At 44.4% G+C, this 16,619-nt stretch overlaps 5 protein-coding genes and 1 non-coding gene across 6 annotated transcripts; 4 read left to right on the top strand and 2 right to left on the bottom strand.

Moving 5' to 3' along the window:
* Positions 1 to 98: 98 nt before the first annotated feature.
* Positions 99 to 2,664, top strand: LOC128713445 (phospholipase A-2-activating protein). The gene is made up of 3 exons (XM_053808305.1): positions 99 to 235; positions 305 to 1,867; positions 1,932 to 2,664. Exons 1-3 carry the CDS (start codon positions 99 to 101, stop codon positions 2,662 to 2,664), a joined length of 2,433 nt encoding a protein of 810 aa, XP_053664280.1.
* A 271-nt stretch (positions 2,665 to 2,935) lies between these two features.
* LOC128714319 (nucleoporin Nup35) lies at positions 2,936 to 4,099 on the bottom strand. The gene has a single exon (XM_053809195.1). It carries the CDS (start codon positions 4,097 to 4,099, stop codon positions 2,936 to 2,938), a length of 1,164 nt encoding a protein of 387 aa, XP_053665170.1.
* Positions 4,100 to 4,525: 426 nt separating this feature from the next.
* Positions 4,526 to 4,597, top strand: Trnad-guc (transfer RNA aspartic acid (anticodon GUC)). Its single transcript has one exon. It is a non-coding gene; the product is annotated as a tRNA-Asp (tRNA).
* Positions 4,598 to 4,944: 347 nt separating this feature from the next.
* LOC128711046 (26S proteasome non-ATPase regulatory subunit 14) lies at positions 4,945 to 6,021 on the bottom strand. Its single transcript, XM_053805913.1, has 3 exons — positions 5,844 to 6,021; positions 5,169 to 5,764; positions 4,945 to 5,106 (listed from the first exon to the last, which is right to left on the bottom strand). Exons 1-3 carry the CDS (start codon positions 6,019 to 6,021, stop codon positions 4,945 to 4,947), a joined length of 936 nt encoding a protein of 311 aa, XP_053661888.1.
* A 406-nt stretch (positions 6,022 to 6,427) lies between these two features.
* LOC128711001 (zinc finger and SCAN domain-containing protein 12-like) lies at positions 6,428 to 7,525 on the top strand. Its single transcript, XM_053805868.1, has 3 exons — positions 6,428 to 6,450; positions 6,523 to 7,153; positions 7,220 to 7,525. The coding sequence occupies exons 1-3, from the start codon at positions 6,428 to 6,430 to the stop codon at positions 7,523 to 7,525; spliced, it is 960 nt and encodes a 319-aa protein (XP_053661843.1).
* Positions 7,526 to 8,365: 840 nt separating this feature from the next.
* Positions 8,366 to 8,992, top strand: LOC128711984 (protein seele). The gene has a single exon (XM_053806877.1). The coding sequence runs from the start codon at positions 8,366 to 8,368 to the stop codon at positions 8,990 to 8,992; it is 627 nt and encodes a 208-aa protein (XP_053662852.1).
* The last annotated feature ends 7,627 nt before the right edge of the window (positions 8,993 to 16,619 follow it).

The raw sequence follows: 16,619 nt of genomic DNA, 5'->3' as shown, positions 1-16,619 counted from the left end.
AGGTAAACAGTGCTGCACAATCGATCCGATTTTGAACATCTTCCCATAATTCTTCTAACCGGTGGGCACGAACGGAAAGGAAAGGAATAAAGATCACTATGGTTAAAATAGAAGACTTCAAGCTGTCGTGTGAATTGGTTGGCCATAAGCTAGACGTTCGCGCCGTAGCGGAAGGTACGGGCTTTGTTGTGTCTGGTTCGCGTGATACAACGGCTAAGGTTTGGGAATCGTTCGGGTGAGTGTTCCTCCGGGTCTGATTGTACGCCAGGATTTATGCTAACACTCCTGCCATAATTGCCTACAGCAATCGTTACGAGGACAAGGAAACGTTCAAGAACCACACCAATTATGTCGGTGCGGTGCTGGTGGTGGAATCGAATGGATGGATCTGTACGGGCAGTAACGATGCGACGATTTGCATTTTTCCATTTCCCGGCAGTGGTTCAACCGAACCGATCGGTGTACTGAAGGGTCACACCTCCACCGTTTGTGCACTGGCAGCGGGTCACAATGCCACAGCGCTGATCTCGGGCAGTTGGGATAAAACGGCCAAAATATGGACCAATGCGCCCGGTTCAAACGCAAACATTACGTTGGTCGGGCACGAGGCAGCGGTGTGGGCGGTGGCCTGTCTACCGAACGGCCGATACGTGTCCGGTTCGGCGGACAAAAACATCTTCGTGTGGAACGAGCGGGGCGAGAAGCTGGTGGTACTGAAGGGTCACAAGGATTGTGTGCGCGGCCTGTGCCCGTTACCAATGGGTGGATTTTTAAGCTGCTCGAATGATGCCACCATCCGGCACTGGAACGATACGTACGAGTGTGTGAAAGAGTTCCATGGACACAGTAACTACATTTACAGCATCGGACGATCGGATGCTTGGGGCGAGGAGGTGTTCATTACCGGAGGAGAGGACAGCACCATACGTATGTGGCATCTGCGGGAAGGCGCTCTCGGTGATGCGCTTCAAATGCCAGCCCAATCGGTGTGGGCCGTTGCGGGACTACGGAATGGAGACATTGTTGCCGGTACGAGCGATGCGATCGTGCGTGTGTTTACGCAAAACCAAGAACGCACCGCACCTGAGGAATCGTTGGCCGCGTATCGCGTAGCGGTCGAGGTTCGCCAGTCCGAATCGGCCAAACAGTTGGGTGGAATGAATGTAAACGATTTGCCCGGTCCCGAATCGTTACTCTCGGAAGGGCGCGATGGACAGACGCGTATCGTGCGACACCCGAACGGAAAGATACTCTGCTATCAGTGGACCGGCGGAAAGTGGGATTGCGTCGGCGATGTTATGGGTGCTAGCGATGGAGATACGGGAAAGCAGCTGTACGAAGGGCGCGAGTACGATTACGTGTTTTCGGTAAATCTGTCGGACGATGCGCCCAACCTGAAGCTGCCGTACAATCGCGGCGAGGATCCATGGTTTGTGGCGCAACGGTTCATCCACAAGCACAACCTGCCCCAAGCGTACCTCGACCAGGTGGCTAATTTTATCGTGACAAACTCCGACAGTGCACCGGTGGCAAGTGCGGCCGCGAATAGTTACTACGATCCGTTCACGGGTGGTTCACGTTACGTACCCGGTTCGTCCGGTGGTCAGTTTCAACCATCCTCGGCCAATACAGATCCGTTTACGGGTGCGTCGAGCTACACGACACAAACGCCGAATGTGGCTATGGCGCCAAATGCGGGAAGTGGTGGAGCGGCCAATGGAAGCGGTGGCAATTTGGATCCGTTTACCGGCGGATCAAGCTATACAACCGGATCGACTGAGGTAAAGAAAAGCAACACACACTTTCCACACCGGCATTACATCTTACTGGAGAATGCTGATCTGTCCAAAGTGCTCATTAAGCTGAAGTAAGTTCGGAGGTCTTCCAGTGGAATCAAACAATGAATGTACAATCCCCTTTCATCTCCACAGAGAACTGAACGGTGTTATCGAGGATCAAAGCCTCCGGATGTCGGACGAAACGCTGAACGATATTGTGCGGTACACGGGCGAAGTAATGACGTGCGGGGAACAGAATTCGGCCTGTCTGACGGCACTGAAGTTCCTGTACACGACCTGGCCGACGGAGAAACTGTTCCCGATCATGGACATTACGCGACTGATCGTGCGTGAACCGCGCGCCTGCCAGGAACTGTTTGAGGACGCCTCCTTCATGGAAACGTTCCTGCAGCACACGAACCACCTGCCAGCGAATCAACTGATGTCGGCACGGTGCTTCACAAACATGTTAGCCCACCAGCCTGGCCGCAATGTGGTGGTGGAAAACATTCGCGCGATCGTCGATCGGTTCGGTTCGGTGCGTGGCGGATGCAGTGCGAATTTGCAGATTGCATTGGCCAGCTTCTATCTGAACCTAACGATGACACAGCTGGATAAGGTTTCGTCGGTGGACTTTTGCAAGGTGCTTGCCGGCACGACCGGTGAGCTGCTGTGTTTGGTAACGGATAACGAAGCGACGTACCGTGGCTATCAGGCGCTGGGCAATTTGTTGAGCCTTGCCGGCCCGGGCATGGGAGTGATTGCAGATACGCTCAAAGCAAACAGTGTCCTGACGGACAAAATACTGTTCAACATTAGCAGCGAGGTGCCGAATTTTGTAAAGTTAAACGAATGTGCAAGCTACCTATACGAGCTGTTGGTGTGAGGAGATGATCACCCTGAGGATCAATTAGACTCGATTTAGGGCAATGGCGTAAATAAAAGGTCGCTTTCGCTATGGCTACACGACGGAATTGGAAAAAGGGCAGTCTACCGTAAACATACATCTATTTAATTATTTCCATCCTGATGATACTCTTTTTGGCGATCATTTTACAATTTTATTAAGGAAAGTTACAAATTACACGTGCGAACATTGCTTTTTGCGTTTTTTAAATGGTCAAATGTACCGTGTCACGCATTTTTCCTACCGCTTATTACCATCCGAAGAATAGATCCATCGCTTTATTAACGATCCCGGTGCCACGCTTCTGTACTGGTGGTGTCGAAATGACAGCCTGCGGGTCCTGCATCGCCGTGTACGACATATTCATTAGCGAACGGACACGCCAAAGCGGTTTATCCGGTGACGAAATCGTTGGCTGGGTCGTATCGTTGTTCTCGTTGCCTTCGTTCTCCTTCCCGACGATGGCCGGATCGTTACAGTACTGTACCCCGATCATCAAACCCTGGCTTATTATGCGTCCGTTGTAGTTGAGCGCACGGTCACACTCTAACCGCGAGCTGTAGCGCAGATGCACCCAGTTCCCGTTCTGCGGTGACGGTGCCTGCTTGTCCACGATCGTACCGATGCCGATAAAGTGGGACAGAATTTTGGACGCAGCATTTTGCGGAAAGCCAAACACCGTCACCCAATTGCACGATTTGGCCGCCTGCTGTACCTGTGTTTGTGCGCCAAAGGGCGAAGGTGTTGGCGAAGAGCTAATGCTCGCGTTTCGATTGTAGTCCGTCGCTATCGGTATTGGTGACATTACGCGCGACAGGTTAAATCCGCTCTGGTTTAGCAAGGATTCGTTGAAGGGTTGGTTTTGTGGGGCCGTTTGATCTGCCGGATTGCCACCGGTGGTTCGTTCATTGCTTGCACGGATCGGTGTTTGCATCAACTGTTTCTCCTTCCGCCATGAATCAAACAACCCTTGCGTCGGTGGCCCAGTGATGCTGGAGTTTGCATCGAAAGATTCATTGCGGAAGTGGTTCGTCAAGTTGGCACCCTGCGCCGGTTGGGGATTGTGCAGATATCGCTGAGAGTGTGTAACGTGATGGCTTGGGGGTGTATGCGGATGCATGAAGGAGGAAGACAGCTGTTGATGATGATGATGATGCTGCTGCTGCTGATGAGGGTGCTGCTGTTGTTGCTGCTGCTGGTGTAGCATCGTCGGGGACCGCAACCCGTCCGACGGTGATCCCATCAATCCGTGCGAATAGGCAAGTGAGGTTCGACCCCGAGTCGGCGATAGCGTGGTCGGACGCGGCGTGGTAGGTGGATCTCCCATGAGAAAGGATGGTAAATAACCAGTTCCGGCACCGGTCACACCGGAAAGAGAACTGCCGCTTGGGCTACCCAGCGTCATCGGTTCCATGATGCCACTTTTTGGAGGGGGACAGAGAAAACTGGAAGAACTGAAACGTAGTCAACCGAGCGGACACTAACGTGTAGCTACACAATGCACAACACAGCACCAATTGTTTATTCTTGGGTTGACGCGTCTGATTATCGTTAAATTTAATTTCAGCCGCACACGGGAGGTGCTTGACATGTTGTAACTACAGTGACAGCTGTGTTGCCATCGTTGTTTGTTGCAGAGTTGCCAGGAAAAGCACACAATAGTGAGTAGAGGTTTTTATGCAAATGTGTAGAAAACAAATAATTTTGTTTCGCATTGCGCAAAAAATGCAAAATTGGTGCATAAGATAATGTGTCATCAACAGGTATATTTGTACCATGTTCCAGGAGCATCAAAAGGAGAGAAGATCTATATACCGGTTTTAGCAGCTACTTCTGCAAGTCCTCGATAGTATAGTGGTCAGTATCCCCGCCTGTCACGCGGGAGACCGGGGTTCGATTCCCCGTCGGGGAGATACTTTTTTCGTAGTTTTCCGTTTTTCTATCCAAAATATGGACTTTTCTAAACCGCTAAAAGTCATCATGTAGTAATTTGTACTTCTTCTCACAAAATACTCTTGGTATTTCAAGTATGGGCAGATTGTTTTTTTCCCGAAACAATTATGTGTTCCTTTTAATTACACAAATATGTCAGTGGGTTGGAAGGGCTGTGCGGAGATCGCCATTCCTCACAAAAAAACAAGATCAAAACGCATCATACAATAAGGGACAATCACGCACACGTGCCAGATTCGCACGATTCCGTGTACTTAAGCTGAATAAGAAGCTATTGAGCTTCGATTTCCACCGGCACGTTGAACATTATTTAAACACAATCGTATCCAACATCGCGCCAAGACACTGTACGATGTTGTTCGACATGAGCGTATCGACTTTCTCTTCCAGATGCCGCTTGGGGTCCTGTTTGCCAACGTTCTTGATAGCCAGCTGCTCGGGAGTCATTTTCTCTTCATCTTCCAAAGCCTGTGATAAACGGAATGGGAGTTAGATTGATCATTTTCCAAAGGTTTTTTGCATTTGCTTACCTTATTGTAGTTCTTAGCTAGTTCCAACATTTCGCTAATGGTGCTTTCGTTGATACTGCAGTGTTCCTGATAGTTGGCCAGCGTTAAACCATCCATCCACGATTTCTTATGCAAATTCAAGAGCATCTTTTGCTCGAGTTCATTCTTGCGATAATTGATACTGATGGAGTAGTAGTTACGATTCAACCCGTGGATCAGTGCCTGCACCGATGGCTTCTGCAAATGGCCCAAATTGGATGTCGTTTGTCGAGGCTCCTGGCACAGCACCAGCGTGTTGTGATTGATCAGTCGGAACGCGTCGATCACGACCTTTCCCTTGACCGATTGAATAGGATCGACGACAACGGCCACGGCACGTTCGGAAAGGGCTTCGAACGATTGCTGCGTGTTAATATCTACGCCCGACAACCAGCATCCGAACCCGGGATGGGAATGGTACCACCCTACAACCATTTCCGGGCGACCGGTTTGCTTCAACATGTCCAACATTTTCGCTTGGAACACCGGATCGACAGCTTCGACTGATACGCCGGTACCAGTTTGTGGCATAGCAAACACGTCAATCACCTGCACGGTATAGTCATCGACAAATTCACCTACGGAGAGAGAAAACCAACCATCCATCATCTCGATGTTGTTGCCATCGTTTGTGCTTGTGAGCCGGGGGCTACTTACCTAGCATGAGTCCCATCACTTCCATTGGCACTCCAGCACGACCGTGTTTCAGCATCTTCAAGAGTGCTAACGATGAGATATACACCTGCTCGGCCGTGTCCACGACCGGTGCATCCGACGGAGGTGGTGCTTGGCTCATTCCGGGCATGCCGCCACCGAGTCGCAACAAACGATCCATTGTAGCTAGTGCTGAAAGCTGCACAAGTTCCTAGATTTCAGCTGATTTCTACGCCCAAATACGGAGCACACGTTTGAAGGAATGTTTTCGACACGTTTCGACTGAGCTCGCTTGTTTAAATAATGCGGATTTCTGCTAAATTGCCTACATACAAAAGGAACCAACAATGACTTTCCGTTTTACCGTGGTAGTGCTCGAACAACTTTGGCCCAACTAACATCGTCGACCTGACGCATCATTTCGAGCTCATTGGTAGGTTGTCAGATATGTCAATTGCTCGACAAAGCTGGCTTGCTGGTTGGAATGGCATCCTCGTTCGGAGAATGTAAACAATAGCAAATCGGGTTCAGTTTCTGCACGTTTAGCTAGTTTGTTTGTGGATTTTATCGTTTTCCATGGTGCAAAAATGTCTCTTCTAACCGGATTCAGGTAATTGAACAAGTGGCACGTGTGTGAAACTTGTTTTCATTAATTCATAATGTAATTTACATCACTTTCCAGTGCTTTCGATATAAACGTAAATGCATGCAAAATATGCAAAGAAAGCTACGAAACGATGGGATCAATCATCTGCCCCCAAACGGATACCAAAATGTTGGAAAAAATTTACAAAAGCACCAACGTGCGGGTGCAACCACGCAAGGGAATCATCACACCCGTGTGTGAATATTGTCGAAGTCGGATCGATGAGTACGATGAAGATTTTAAGCCGTATATGGTGGAATATGATCTCGAGAGTGATCGTGTATCGGGAGATGCAGCAATCGATCCGTTAGCTTGTGCGTCGAGAAATAAAACGCATAGTGCTAATGATGTGCAAGACAAGAAACGTTTTAGCAAAACATCTTCGGACGATGGAGAAGCACTTGCGCTTGGTGAAAACTGGGGAAAGATGGCCGTTTTAATAAAACCAACCGAATGCACTATCTGCGGGAAGCAAGTAAAATCGATGGCGGATCATATGAGAATTCACAAATCCGATAAGAAGTACAAATGCACCTTCTGTGATAAATCTTTCGCGCAAAGCAACAATCTGACCTACCACATTCGAAAGCATACAGGCGAAAGACCGTATCAGTGTGAAATATGTGACAAAAAATTCATCACCAACGCGCACCTTCTGTCGCATGCGGTAAGTTTTTGTCTGCCTTCATTCTGTATAATTAATCACATGACGTATTATACTGGTTTTTTGTAGAAATTTCACAAAGATGTGGAATTTCAGTTTCAGTGTGAAATTTGTAGTAAACTATTTAACCATGTAGGAAATTTCAACAAGCATCAGCGAGTTCATTCCGGAGAGAAACCGTACCGTTGCGAGTTTTGTGACATGACGTTCAATAATATTTCCAACAAAAAGTTGCACCAAAAACGGCATCGGGATGAGCGAAACTTTGTGTGTCAGATTTGCTCGAAAGGTTTCCATGATGCACATCACCTCGAGCGCCATCAAACAGTCCATCGAAAACGTGGGAAAAGTGAAAATAGAAAAAATAGCGCATGAAACTGATGCACAATCTACATCGCATTAAAACTTCACATAATTTTGTGGACTGAGAGCTGGTAACAGTGAGATTCATATTGGCAAAAGAAGAAAATGACGAAAAGAAATTTAACTAATAGACGAAACAGAGCATGTTTAGTATTTTCAATTATTATCTAGACTTTAGACTAGGACAAAAGTGCAAAGAAATTCCATTTAAATGAAAATAATGTGAAATAGCTTAGGATGTTTTTTTTAAATAGAGTTTAGGTAAAATGAGTGTTGTATTCAATTTCGCGAGCATATGCAATGTTTGTTAATGCGGTATATTGAATTTGTTTAAGAAATTAATGCACCATTGAATTAATTAAACCGATTAAAACCGCAATTGAGTGGCGCAATTTTGAATGAGTAATGAAATATGTACGTGCGCAAACAATAGCATGGATGACAAACGGTACATTGGATTCTCTTCTCTTTGTTTGTTGCATATTGTGCTGTGAATTTATATAAATTAAAACTTGATGCGAATGTGACTGCTTCTGCGTTGGAATCAATAATTTACATTTCTTGTAAAATCCCTTCATGGCCACATTTGCGCTAGTGTGTTCGCCGTAAGGTTGTCAAAAAATCAACCAATCGGAGGCGAGAAACGTGTTTATTTTCATGACGGTCTGATAGCGGAAGCAACAAAACCGGTTGATATAAGTCGGAACGTTCTTTCGCTCGGAACTGAACTACATACCATTCCTCGACAAATCGGTCATTCTTTGCTGGAGACTGGTGCAACTTCTCCTCAGAAAGGTTCCTTGTAGGATTTGTGAGCTTAAGTGAAACGTACGTAGATATACACCAAGAGCCATGTATTCCGATCTGCATGCTTATCTGATCGTGGTGCTAGGGCTAGCGATCGTACTGGCACCGACGCTGACCAACGGTCAGGTAGGTGATATTGCGCGACCCATCGAAAGCAAGGAGCTAAAGTGCCTCGTGTGCAAGGCATCCATGGCGGAAATGGAGCTGGCCGCCTCGAAGGTGGATCCGAACAAGAAGGTCGAAGTTGGCGATTACCGGCTAGATACGACGGGTGAATCGAAAAAGAAGAAAAAGATCCTGTATGCCAAGTCGGAAATGTACCTGACGGAGATGATGGAGACGGTGTGCGATCGGATGGATGATTACGCGAAGGCCCGCTACAAGAAGAATGGCCGACCGGTGGTGATGAAGATGATGACCGATGGTGGCATGAATCCGGACATGGCAAACGTCAACTTCGTGCAGGAGGGCGATCTGAACAAAACGCTCAAGCATCTGTGTTTGGAGATTGTGGAGAACTACGATGAGGATATTATCCGGATGTTCCAGGAGGAGGTGGTGAAGGATACGGACATTCGGTTATGCTCGCAGGTGGCCAAATACTGCAAAGAGCAACCGATCGACGATGAGTACGAGTACGAAGAAAGTGAAGAGAATCGCGATGAGCTGTAGGTTTATAAGCAAAATGCATCTTATCATGCACGGAGTTACAGAGATACGTCCACGAACGCATGAGAAGGGCCAGTGTTCACAAGCGGTTCCGTTTGCAAAGCAAAAAGGAAACCATCGGGAAGAACTGTTAAGGTTCTGTTACCTCCGGCCTTGTTTGTTAATCAGTGTGTCGATCATTTCGAATGGGAGCATAGAATTATATTGTAGCATTTAGCTGAGATGGAAGAAAATAAAACCAATTTTGTACGTTTATGATAAATCCTTCTGTAGTACAGTGCACATTTGCACCAGAAAGGGCTTAATCAGGCTTGGTTCGTTGATACCGAAAATGATAACTCTAGCCCGATAAGCTGCATTCGATTTCTGTGCTACCGGTGCGCTACTGAGGTACCGGTAGTATGGAATCGAATTTTTAAAGTTATTACTTTTGATAAGCATTTGATGCAGGGTGACGTTATTTATAAGAGTTGATCTTTTGTTTTTTTTAAATAATTTTGAATTTATTACACTTTTATTATTACGTGGACGTTTGAGAGGTGCATGTTTTTTCATAAATCATTTACTATTAATGTACTTCAGTTAATTCTCAAATGAACAAATACAGTAGAGTACAGCCGTTGTTAAAAAAAGGTTCAAAAAGTTAAATTCCTACCGCGCTGTTTGGAGTATTTAATATTTCGTCAATGACGAGCTTTATGAGCTGTAGGCAAAGTTACTGAAGTACAGCGGATTAGACTCACCAGGATCCGGTGGGCTAGTCACGTCATTAGAATGAAACCGGACGACCCAGCACGTAAAGTCCTATTAGGTCGTCCACATGGGCAGACACGGTGTGGTAGGCCCAAATAGAGATAGAGTGATGGCGTTCACGAGTCCGCCAGAAAGCTCGAGATTATGGATTGACTGACAATGGCGCTCAACCGTGAGCGGTTTAGAGAACTCCTTTAGTTGGTCAAGATCGCGAAGCAGTTGTAATAAGTAAGTAATAAGCAATATTGATAAGTAAGTAAGTAGTAATATTTTACCACAAAGCACATTGTAAAACATATTTTTTTCATTTCACGGCCTGCAAAATTACGCAGTGTCATGCGAAGGTGTTTTATTATGCAAGACAGTTAGGTTTAAAATTTGGGGTTTCACATGGCATCCTGGGAATTTATAATGGGAGAATGAAATTTGCAGTACAATGCGTGAAAGTTTTCACAAGGTTTTGGCATTGTAATGTTACTTTGATTGCGTTTTAATAATACCTAGAAGAGGAGAATTCATTTTAACGACAGTGGTGGACTGCCTACAAACGTTTTTTTTTTCGCAGCATTAACGAATGGAAAGAAGAGATACATGTACTCGAAAATCTAGAACAATTTAAGAGAGATCAGAAATGATTCGCTAGAAATAGAATCTGCCTGAATCTATTTGAAAGGAAGTCACTGAGTACACAGAGTACAATTAAGTTTGAGCTTTTCTGCAATTCGTGGGCATTATTACTTCAAATTGCCATGATGTTACTGGCATTTAGGGACTAGCAAGTCATTTGTGTTCATCTGTGACTACGTTACAGCATATAGTGAAGGGTTTGAAAGTTCACTCCAAAGCCAAAGCCATCGGCCAATGAATGGTGAAATATGTCCTCGAGCAGTAGGGCGCTTTTGTCTCTCGGCACACATCGGTTGTGCTCTGTGCATTCTCTGATGCAGGGTAATGGTTTTAAATTTTGGGACAGGTTAAAGAGCTTAATGACATGCAGATGGTACGAATTAGAATTGCGTTCAAGCACAATGGAGAGGCAAGTCGTGCGAAATGCAATACAGGTCACTAAAGCACCGAAATATCCACGTATGCAAGGGCGACAAGGTAAAAATAAAATTGCTTGTGGCCTTTGCACGCCAATGGTACACGTACTACTGCATTTAATACAGCATCAAGTGTAATGAAGCATTATGTGTGATACGTACTTTTCGCTTATCATTGTTGGTGGTGTAGCGCCAGGTGTATTGTGTTGAGTTCTGCGATATTGTGTGCGTTTCATACGTGCTATCAACGCACAGTAGGATAATTTGGGCAACTTTGGATAGAAATGATTGTCCTCTTTACGAGCTATATTTTCGATCCAACTTATTATGAAAACCTGGAAAATTTTGAACCTCAAAGAAGAAGGAAGTTGAATTATGACATTATCCTTTGATTTTGATTGACTTACAAATATTATTTCTATATACCAAGAATGTATTATCAGGACTGATAGGTAATTACACTGTAAAATAATCAAATATTGAGAAAAAAATACACGAGTTCATCACAGATTTAAGCAACTTCATGCCTTTTTGGAATTCTGAAAAAAGATGGGATCGTTATCACATCGTTAGCTCCCCGCAAGCAATATGATCAGACCATCCTTTCTAAAAAATAATAAATTGATGCCCATTGATTCTCCCAAGGGTTAAACACATTAAGTATGCTGCTTAAGGTAGCAAAAACATTCAACCGATGTTCCACCTTATTCGACCATTCGGCAATGATCGTTAGGCCTATAGTGCGCCATTAGACAACGGGCCCCAGTGGCATACAGATTTGCTATCGACGAAATCGACAACAGCACCAACAGTACATTAGCTAAACTTGCCGGCGAACTTCAACCGTGGGACGAGTCTCGTCGAAGTGTTTGTCGAACGCAAAACATCTGTACAAACTCAAAGCCTGCAAAAGCTTCTTGGTGGTGGTAGCAAATGTCGTTGCGTGAGTTTAAAACGTGGTAAATTTTGATTGTCAGTCGAACGCAATTTGCCGGTGATTTTGAGTGTGAATCGTACTTGTTAAGTTCAGTTTAGCCCGTGAAGTTTAAATAGTAGAATATTTTAATGTCGGAAATGCTGTTGCGGGGCATGTAGCGAAGTGTGTTGATCGATAATATCACCTACGGAAAGGTGGTGCGCCAAAGATAACACAACAATTTTATGTGAATCGATTAGTGATAAGATAAGAAGGAAGAAGGTTTAGTGACGTTGAACAAAGTGTGAGTTTGTGGTGCAGTTGAATGCAGCCAATTTGGAAGACTTTGACAAGGTGATGCTAGGAACTATTCGGTGAAGTGTTTTTTTTTTATTTTCACTCTTGATTGAGTAAACTACCAAACCCAGGTAAGAAAGCATGGCCAAAAAACCCATCGACACTAAGAAAAAAAATAATCATCAACAAAGTTAGATCATGTAACGTACATTATGGCACATTAGTTTCGGCTCCAGCACACATCACATCCTCACATGTTTGGTGGAGAAGAAAACGAAACAACGGCCAACCACCCAACTCCAAACCCTCCCTGCTTCCCAACGATCACGGGTGATTGGGTTTGATTTAATTAATTTTCCCGTGACCTATAAACGTGTCGTTACAACAAGTAGGTAGTCGTAATCGTTTAGCTACGGAGCCGTTCGCAACACGATCACGATCACTCAATGCGTGATCACAGCTCTACAAACCGTTGTGATTGATGTTTTGTTTCGGCAAATCTTTAGCTGTTTGTTTTCTTTCGGTGCAGATTTTGGTTTTTTTGCTACATTCCACACAAACCGTCATCGAACATTTGGCGCTACCGCAAAGAGGGTAGCGGTAATTGAATTTTGTGTGCAGCATGTGGAAACAATAGCTTAACAGTATGATATAAATGTGCAAGGAAACATGATTGATAGTATGGATTATTACGGGATGTAATATTGGGCGGCCTGCTGGAGTATTTAGTAGCGAAGCCGTTCCTCACACGACAGGATCGGTGCAAAATCTCATCCCCAATGAAACTCAGAATGACGTCATTTACTTACTAAACAGACGCAACAACCGCTTTGCGATCTTTAACTGCTGCTGGAGCCATCTATACCACTCTCGGTTCCGTGCCGTCATCTGCCAATCCATAATCCTGGCCTTTCTTGGCGGCCACATCATCCCTTCACACAATTTGGACCTACCACGCCTCCTCTTGTCCTCTAGTGGACCTAAAAGAACTTTACGAGCTAGGTCGTCCGGTGTCATTCTAATGACATAACCAGACCAGCAGAGCATGACGTGACAGCTCCTTATTTGTAGAGGCTCCTATACTGGGATCCTACCAATTATACTGGACCAGAAATCTCTCTGAGCATCTTTCTCTCGAACGCGGCTAAAGATGGTTTCGTCAGTTTTGGACAAAGTCCATGTCTCAGAGGGGTATGAGAGTCTATATAGTTCTAGCTTCGTTGGTCGCGTCAGATGTGTTCGACAGAAGATAAGTTTCCTCAGACGACCTGTTGGAGGCCAGCACCCTAGTGCATATCTCAATATCAGGATTATGTTGTTAAGTTTTAATTTAGAATGTATAGCCTCAAATTACTAGTGTTGAAATAGTTGAGCATTTGGTTACCAAACCAGCAGAATAGCCGGGGGAAGACCCAGGAAATAGGATTACCTGGGAATCTTTGAGAATATCTTGCAGAGAAGAAGGCGGAACATGTGATTTATAAAACCGCCAACAATATCGAACCCTGAGTATTTTTTTAGTAGTATTATGAATATTAAACACCTGTTGCACTTCAGACCGAAACTACGACTATAGGCACTCCTCAAGATATAGATAATCATTTAGACAGGCTTTAGACATTACAGGTCATTTTATACCTACGAAGATTTTTGTATCGCAAAGTAAAGTATAATTCATCTTTACTATCTGATATCAAGGCTTATCTTGGAATCAAATATACTGTAAACAAATAACATCTTCAATAACATAATATACTTGGATCTAAAGTTCCAAGTTTTTCTAACGCTAGTCACCAGATACCTATACATCATAATTAGCGAAGATACCATCATTGATTCGGCTTTGGACGTAATGGTTATAAGAAGAATGAGTAATTAATCGAACCCTGTGAGGCCATTGCCGTCTGTCTGGATGAAGTCACCACATGGATCATTTCAATATCAGTGTCCAAAAACAGAGCCCTCAGAGTCGTGGTGTCGTGGATTTCTTTCATCTCACATCTACAATTGTTCCCGGATGTTCCGTGCCGTATTCGCATGTGGGAAATTAACCAACACCGGTACGGAAACCGTGCGTACTCGCATGCGTTGCGGCACAAGCAGCGAATGGGACATTTAATCACGTACCGGCCAGCAATGCGTGGTCGTGGTTCGTGGTCAAAATTCTCACTTTCCGTGCACGTCGAATGGAAATGAGGTTGGTATAGTTTAAAAGCAGTTAACCTATGTACCGCACACCGCATAACCATTGAGAGACAAACGCACACACAGACTGGTGGACAACAAATTCGCTCCGTACCGTAAGGAAAACAACACTTTCCCCGTTCTTCTGGTGGCGCGTTTTGCAACTGAAAGGTTGCACAAATCACTGGACGGATTTAAGTCCGTTTAAAGTGTGGCAAAATCCCACAAAAAAGAGATGGTATTTGCCCAAAAACGACAGCAGGGAAGGTTTGTTTTTTGTGCGCAGTTTGTAAATTTACATCCGCGTACGCGTGACCATCTCAATATATCACCGTAAAATATGTGGCCGGCTTTTGGTTAGCTGATGGGGTGCTTGATGCAGTTGACGAATGGGGGAAAAAAAAAGGAAAGTGGTTCACATCGCTTGACCAGTGAGCACAGATAAATGCGCTCCGACAGTGTAGTGTCGCCATAATTTTTGCATGATTTATCATACCGCTTTGAAGTTGTGCTTCACTTTCAGGAGGCATTGCACTACTCGGCATTACGCGAAACGGGCAGCGTGGTTTAATTTAGTTATTAAACATATTTCAAAGGTGTTTGCCATGTATTTCCCGGGGGGAAAAACACGCGCTGCTCTGCTTTTGCTAATTCAAATTGCAAATTGCAACGTTACGCTGCCATTTTGACTATCCGCCGCGTTGAAGGTGACAACAAATTAAGTTCCAGTCGTGCAGCGCTTTTTAAGTGTGATTGTTTCGAACAATCATCAGTCAAAGAGAGAAAAAAAACAAGCCCGATTCATACATCTTCTTCTTCAATGGTACATGCTTAACGATCCGTTCCACATCTACATTTAGCTTTGCATCGATGACAGGGACAGGAACGCGTGTTTTATCCACCAAATATCCGGTTGACTTGAGGTATAAAATAAAGCGAAAAAAATCCGTTCCTTTTTGTTTTGACTCCCTGCTAATTTGACATTGAAACAACCGACGATGGAACACATTCGTTTCGTGAGTACTTTTATCAATTCGAAACAATGTCTGTGTGGTTCATGCGTTCGGATTGTTTGTTGCGGCAAAATAGAGCCTTTGCATGTGCAGCAACAATTCTGTGCGTTTTTTTTTTATTAGCGACCACGATCGGCATGTTTAAGCTGATGCAACGATAATGTCTAGAGACAAAGCATTTTGAGATTAATTGATCCATTGCTGTGGGCCATTACACCAAAACAGATTGAGCTAATTATTTCATTGATTTGAATCATTCATTTAATTGGCTTGCCTGAAGGACGTTGCGATGTAGAAGAATCTTCCACGGGTTGCCCAAAAGCTGTGAAATATGAAATTTAAATTGCATTAACATTTTTAAATGTTTTCTGCTAACGTTTAATAAACTCTACTTTACTCTAGTTTTCTACCAATAATTGTCACCATCTCTAATATTAATCATGAAGGTGCCACTAACTCAATTTCTCAACTATTCTAACGAATAATCGCATAGACAACGGACGATTAATCGTTTATGACGGTGTCTAAAATGGATTACTGTAGCGCAACACGTGGCCGACGGATGTAATGATTTCGGCTAGCAAAGCATTCGTCTACCGGTTTTTTTCGCATCTCTGTTCAAGGACATTGGTTGTTCACTTTCGTTCGTAAAGTTACACGTCACGTGTAAGGTCAGCAACAAAAGCAGACAAACCCAAAAGCCACTGTCGCACTAAAAGGAAATGGGGCTTATTGGTGGGTCTTCTTTGTAATTCGAGTTTACTTGAGGGCATTCTCAGCTGTCTTGTGTTGCCCTGTCCTTAAATTGATTTTGGACCAAGTTTTAGGGTTTGCTGGGTAAATAGAAAATGTATACTTTGGGTGATTTATATGAAAGGGGACTTTACTTACTTTAACACCTGCTTCCTTCTTCGTTCGAATCTCGTGCCGTTTGCATTGAACCTTGTGGCGCTTGCTTCGAATCGCGTGCCATCTCGTTCGAGTGCGTACCACTACGATAGAATCATATGCCACTACGGTCGAATTGTTACCATGGGATTTTTGACATCTCAGGATGTTTGTTTACAACTGAAACTTTCCTTCGTTGTTGCTAGTGGGAAAACGTTTGTAAACTGCGACAAAAAATGTAATTTTAAAGTAAATTATCGCATAATCCACATGTTTTATGTATCTGAGGTTTTTGATTGAAAACTTTTAGCTGTCAAATGCTCGAAGCAGGATTTCGAAGGTAGTGGCACATTTTTCAATCGTAGTGGCACGCATTCGAAAGAGATGGCATGCGATTCGTAGCTAACTGCACGAGATTCGCACGTAGGTGGAAACAGGTTTATATTATTTTATTAATTGAATTAAATAATATGACACATCGGAGCTTGTTGCCATGTCAATTTTGAATTGAATTTTTAAATAGTTAAGCATGCTAT

Source organism: Anopheles marshallii, chromosome 3 (assembly GCF_943734725.1).
Source record: "Anopheles marshallii chromosome 3, idAnoMarsDA_429_01, whole genome shotgun sequence".
In the NCBI taxonomy this organism is placed as follows: Eukaryota; Metazoa; Arthropoda; class Insecta; order Diptera; family Culicidae; genus Anopheles; species Anopheles marshallii.
Note: the sequence above shows the minus strand (reverse complement) of the source record. Positions and strands in the feature narration are given on the sequence as shown.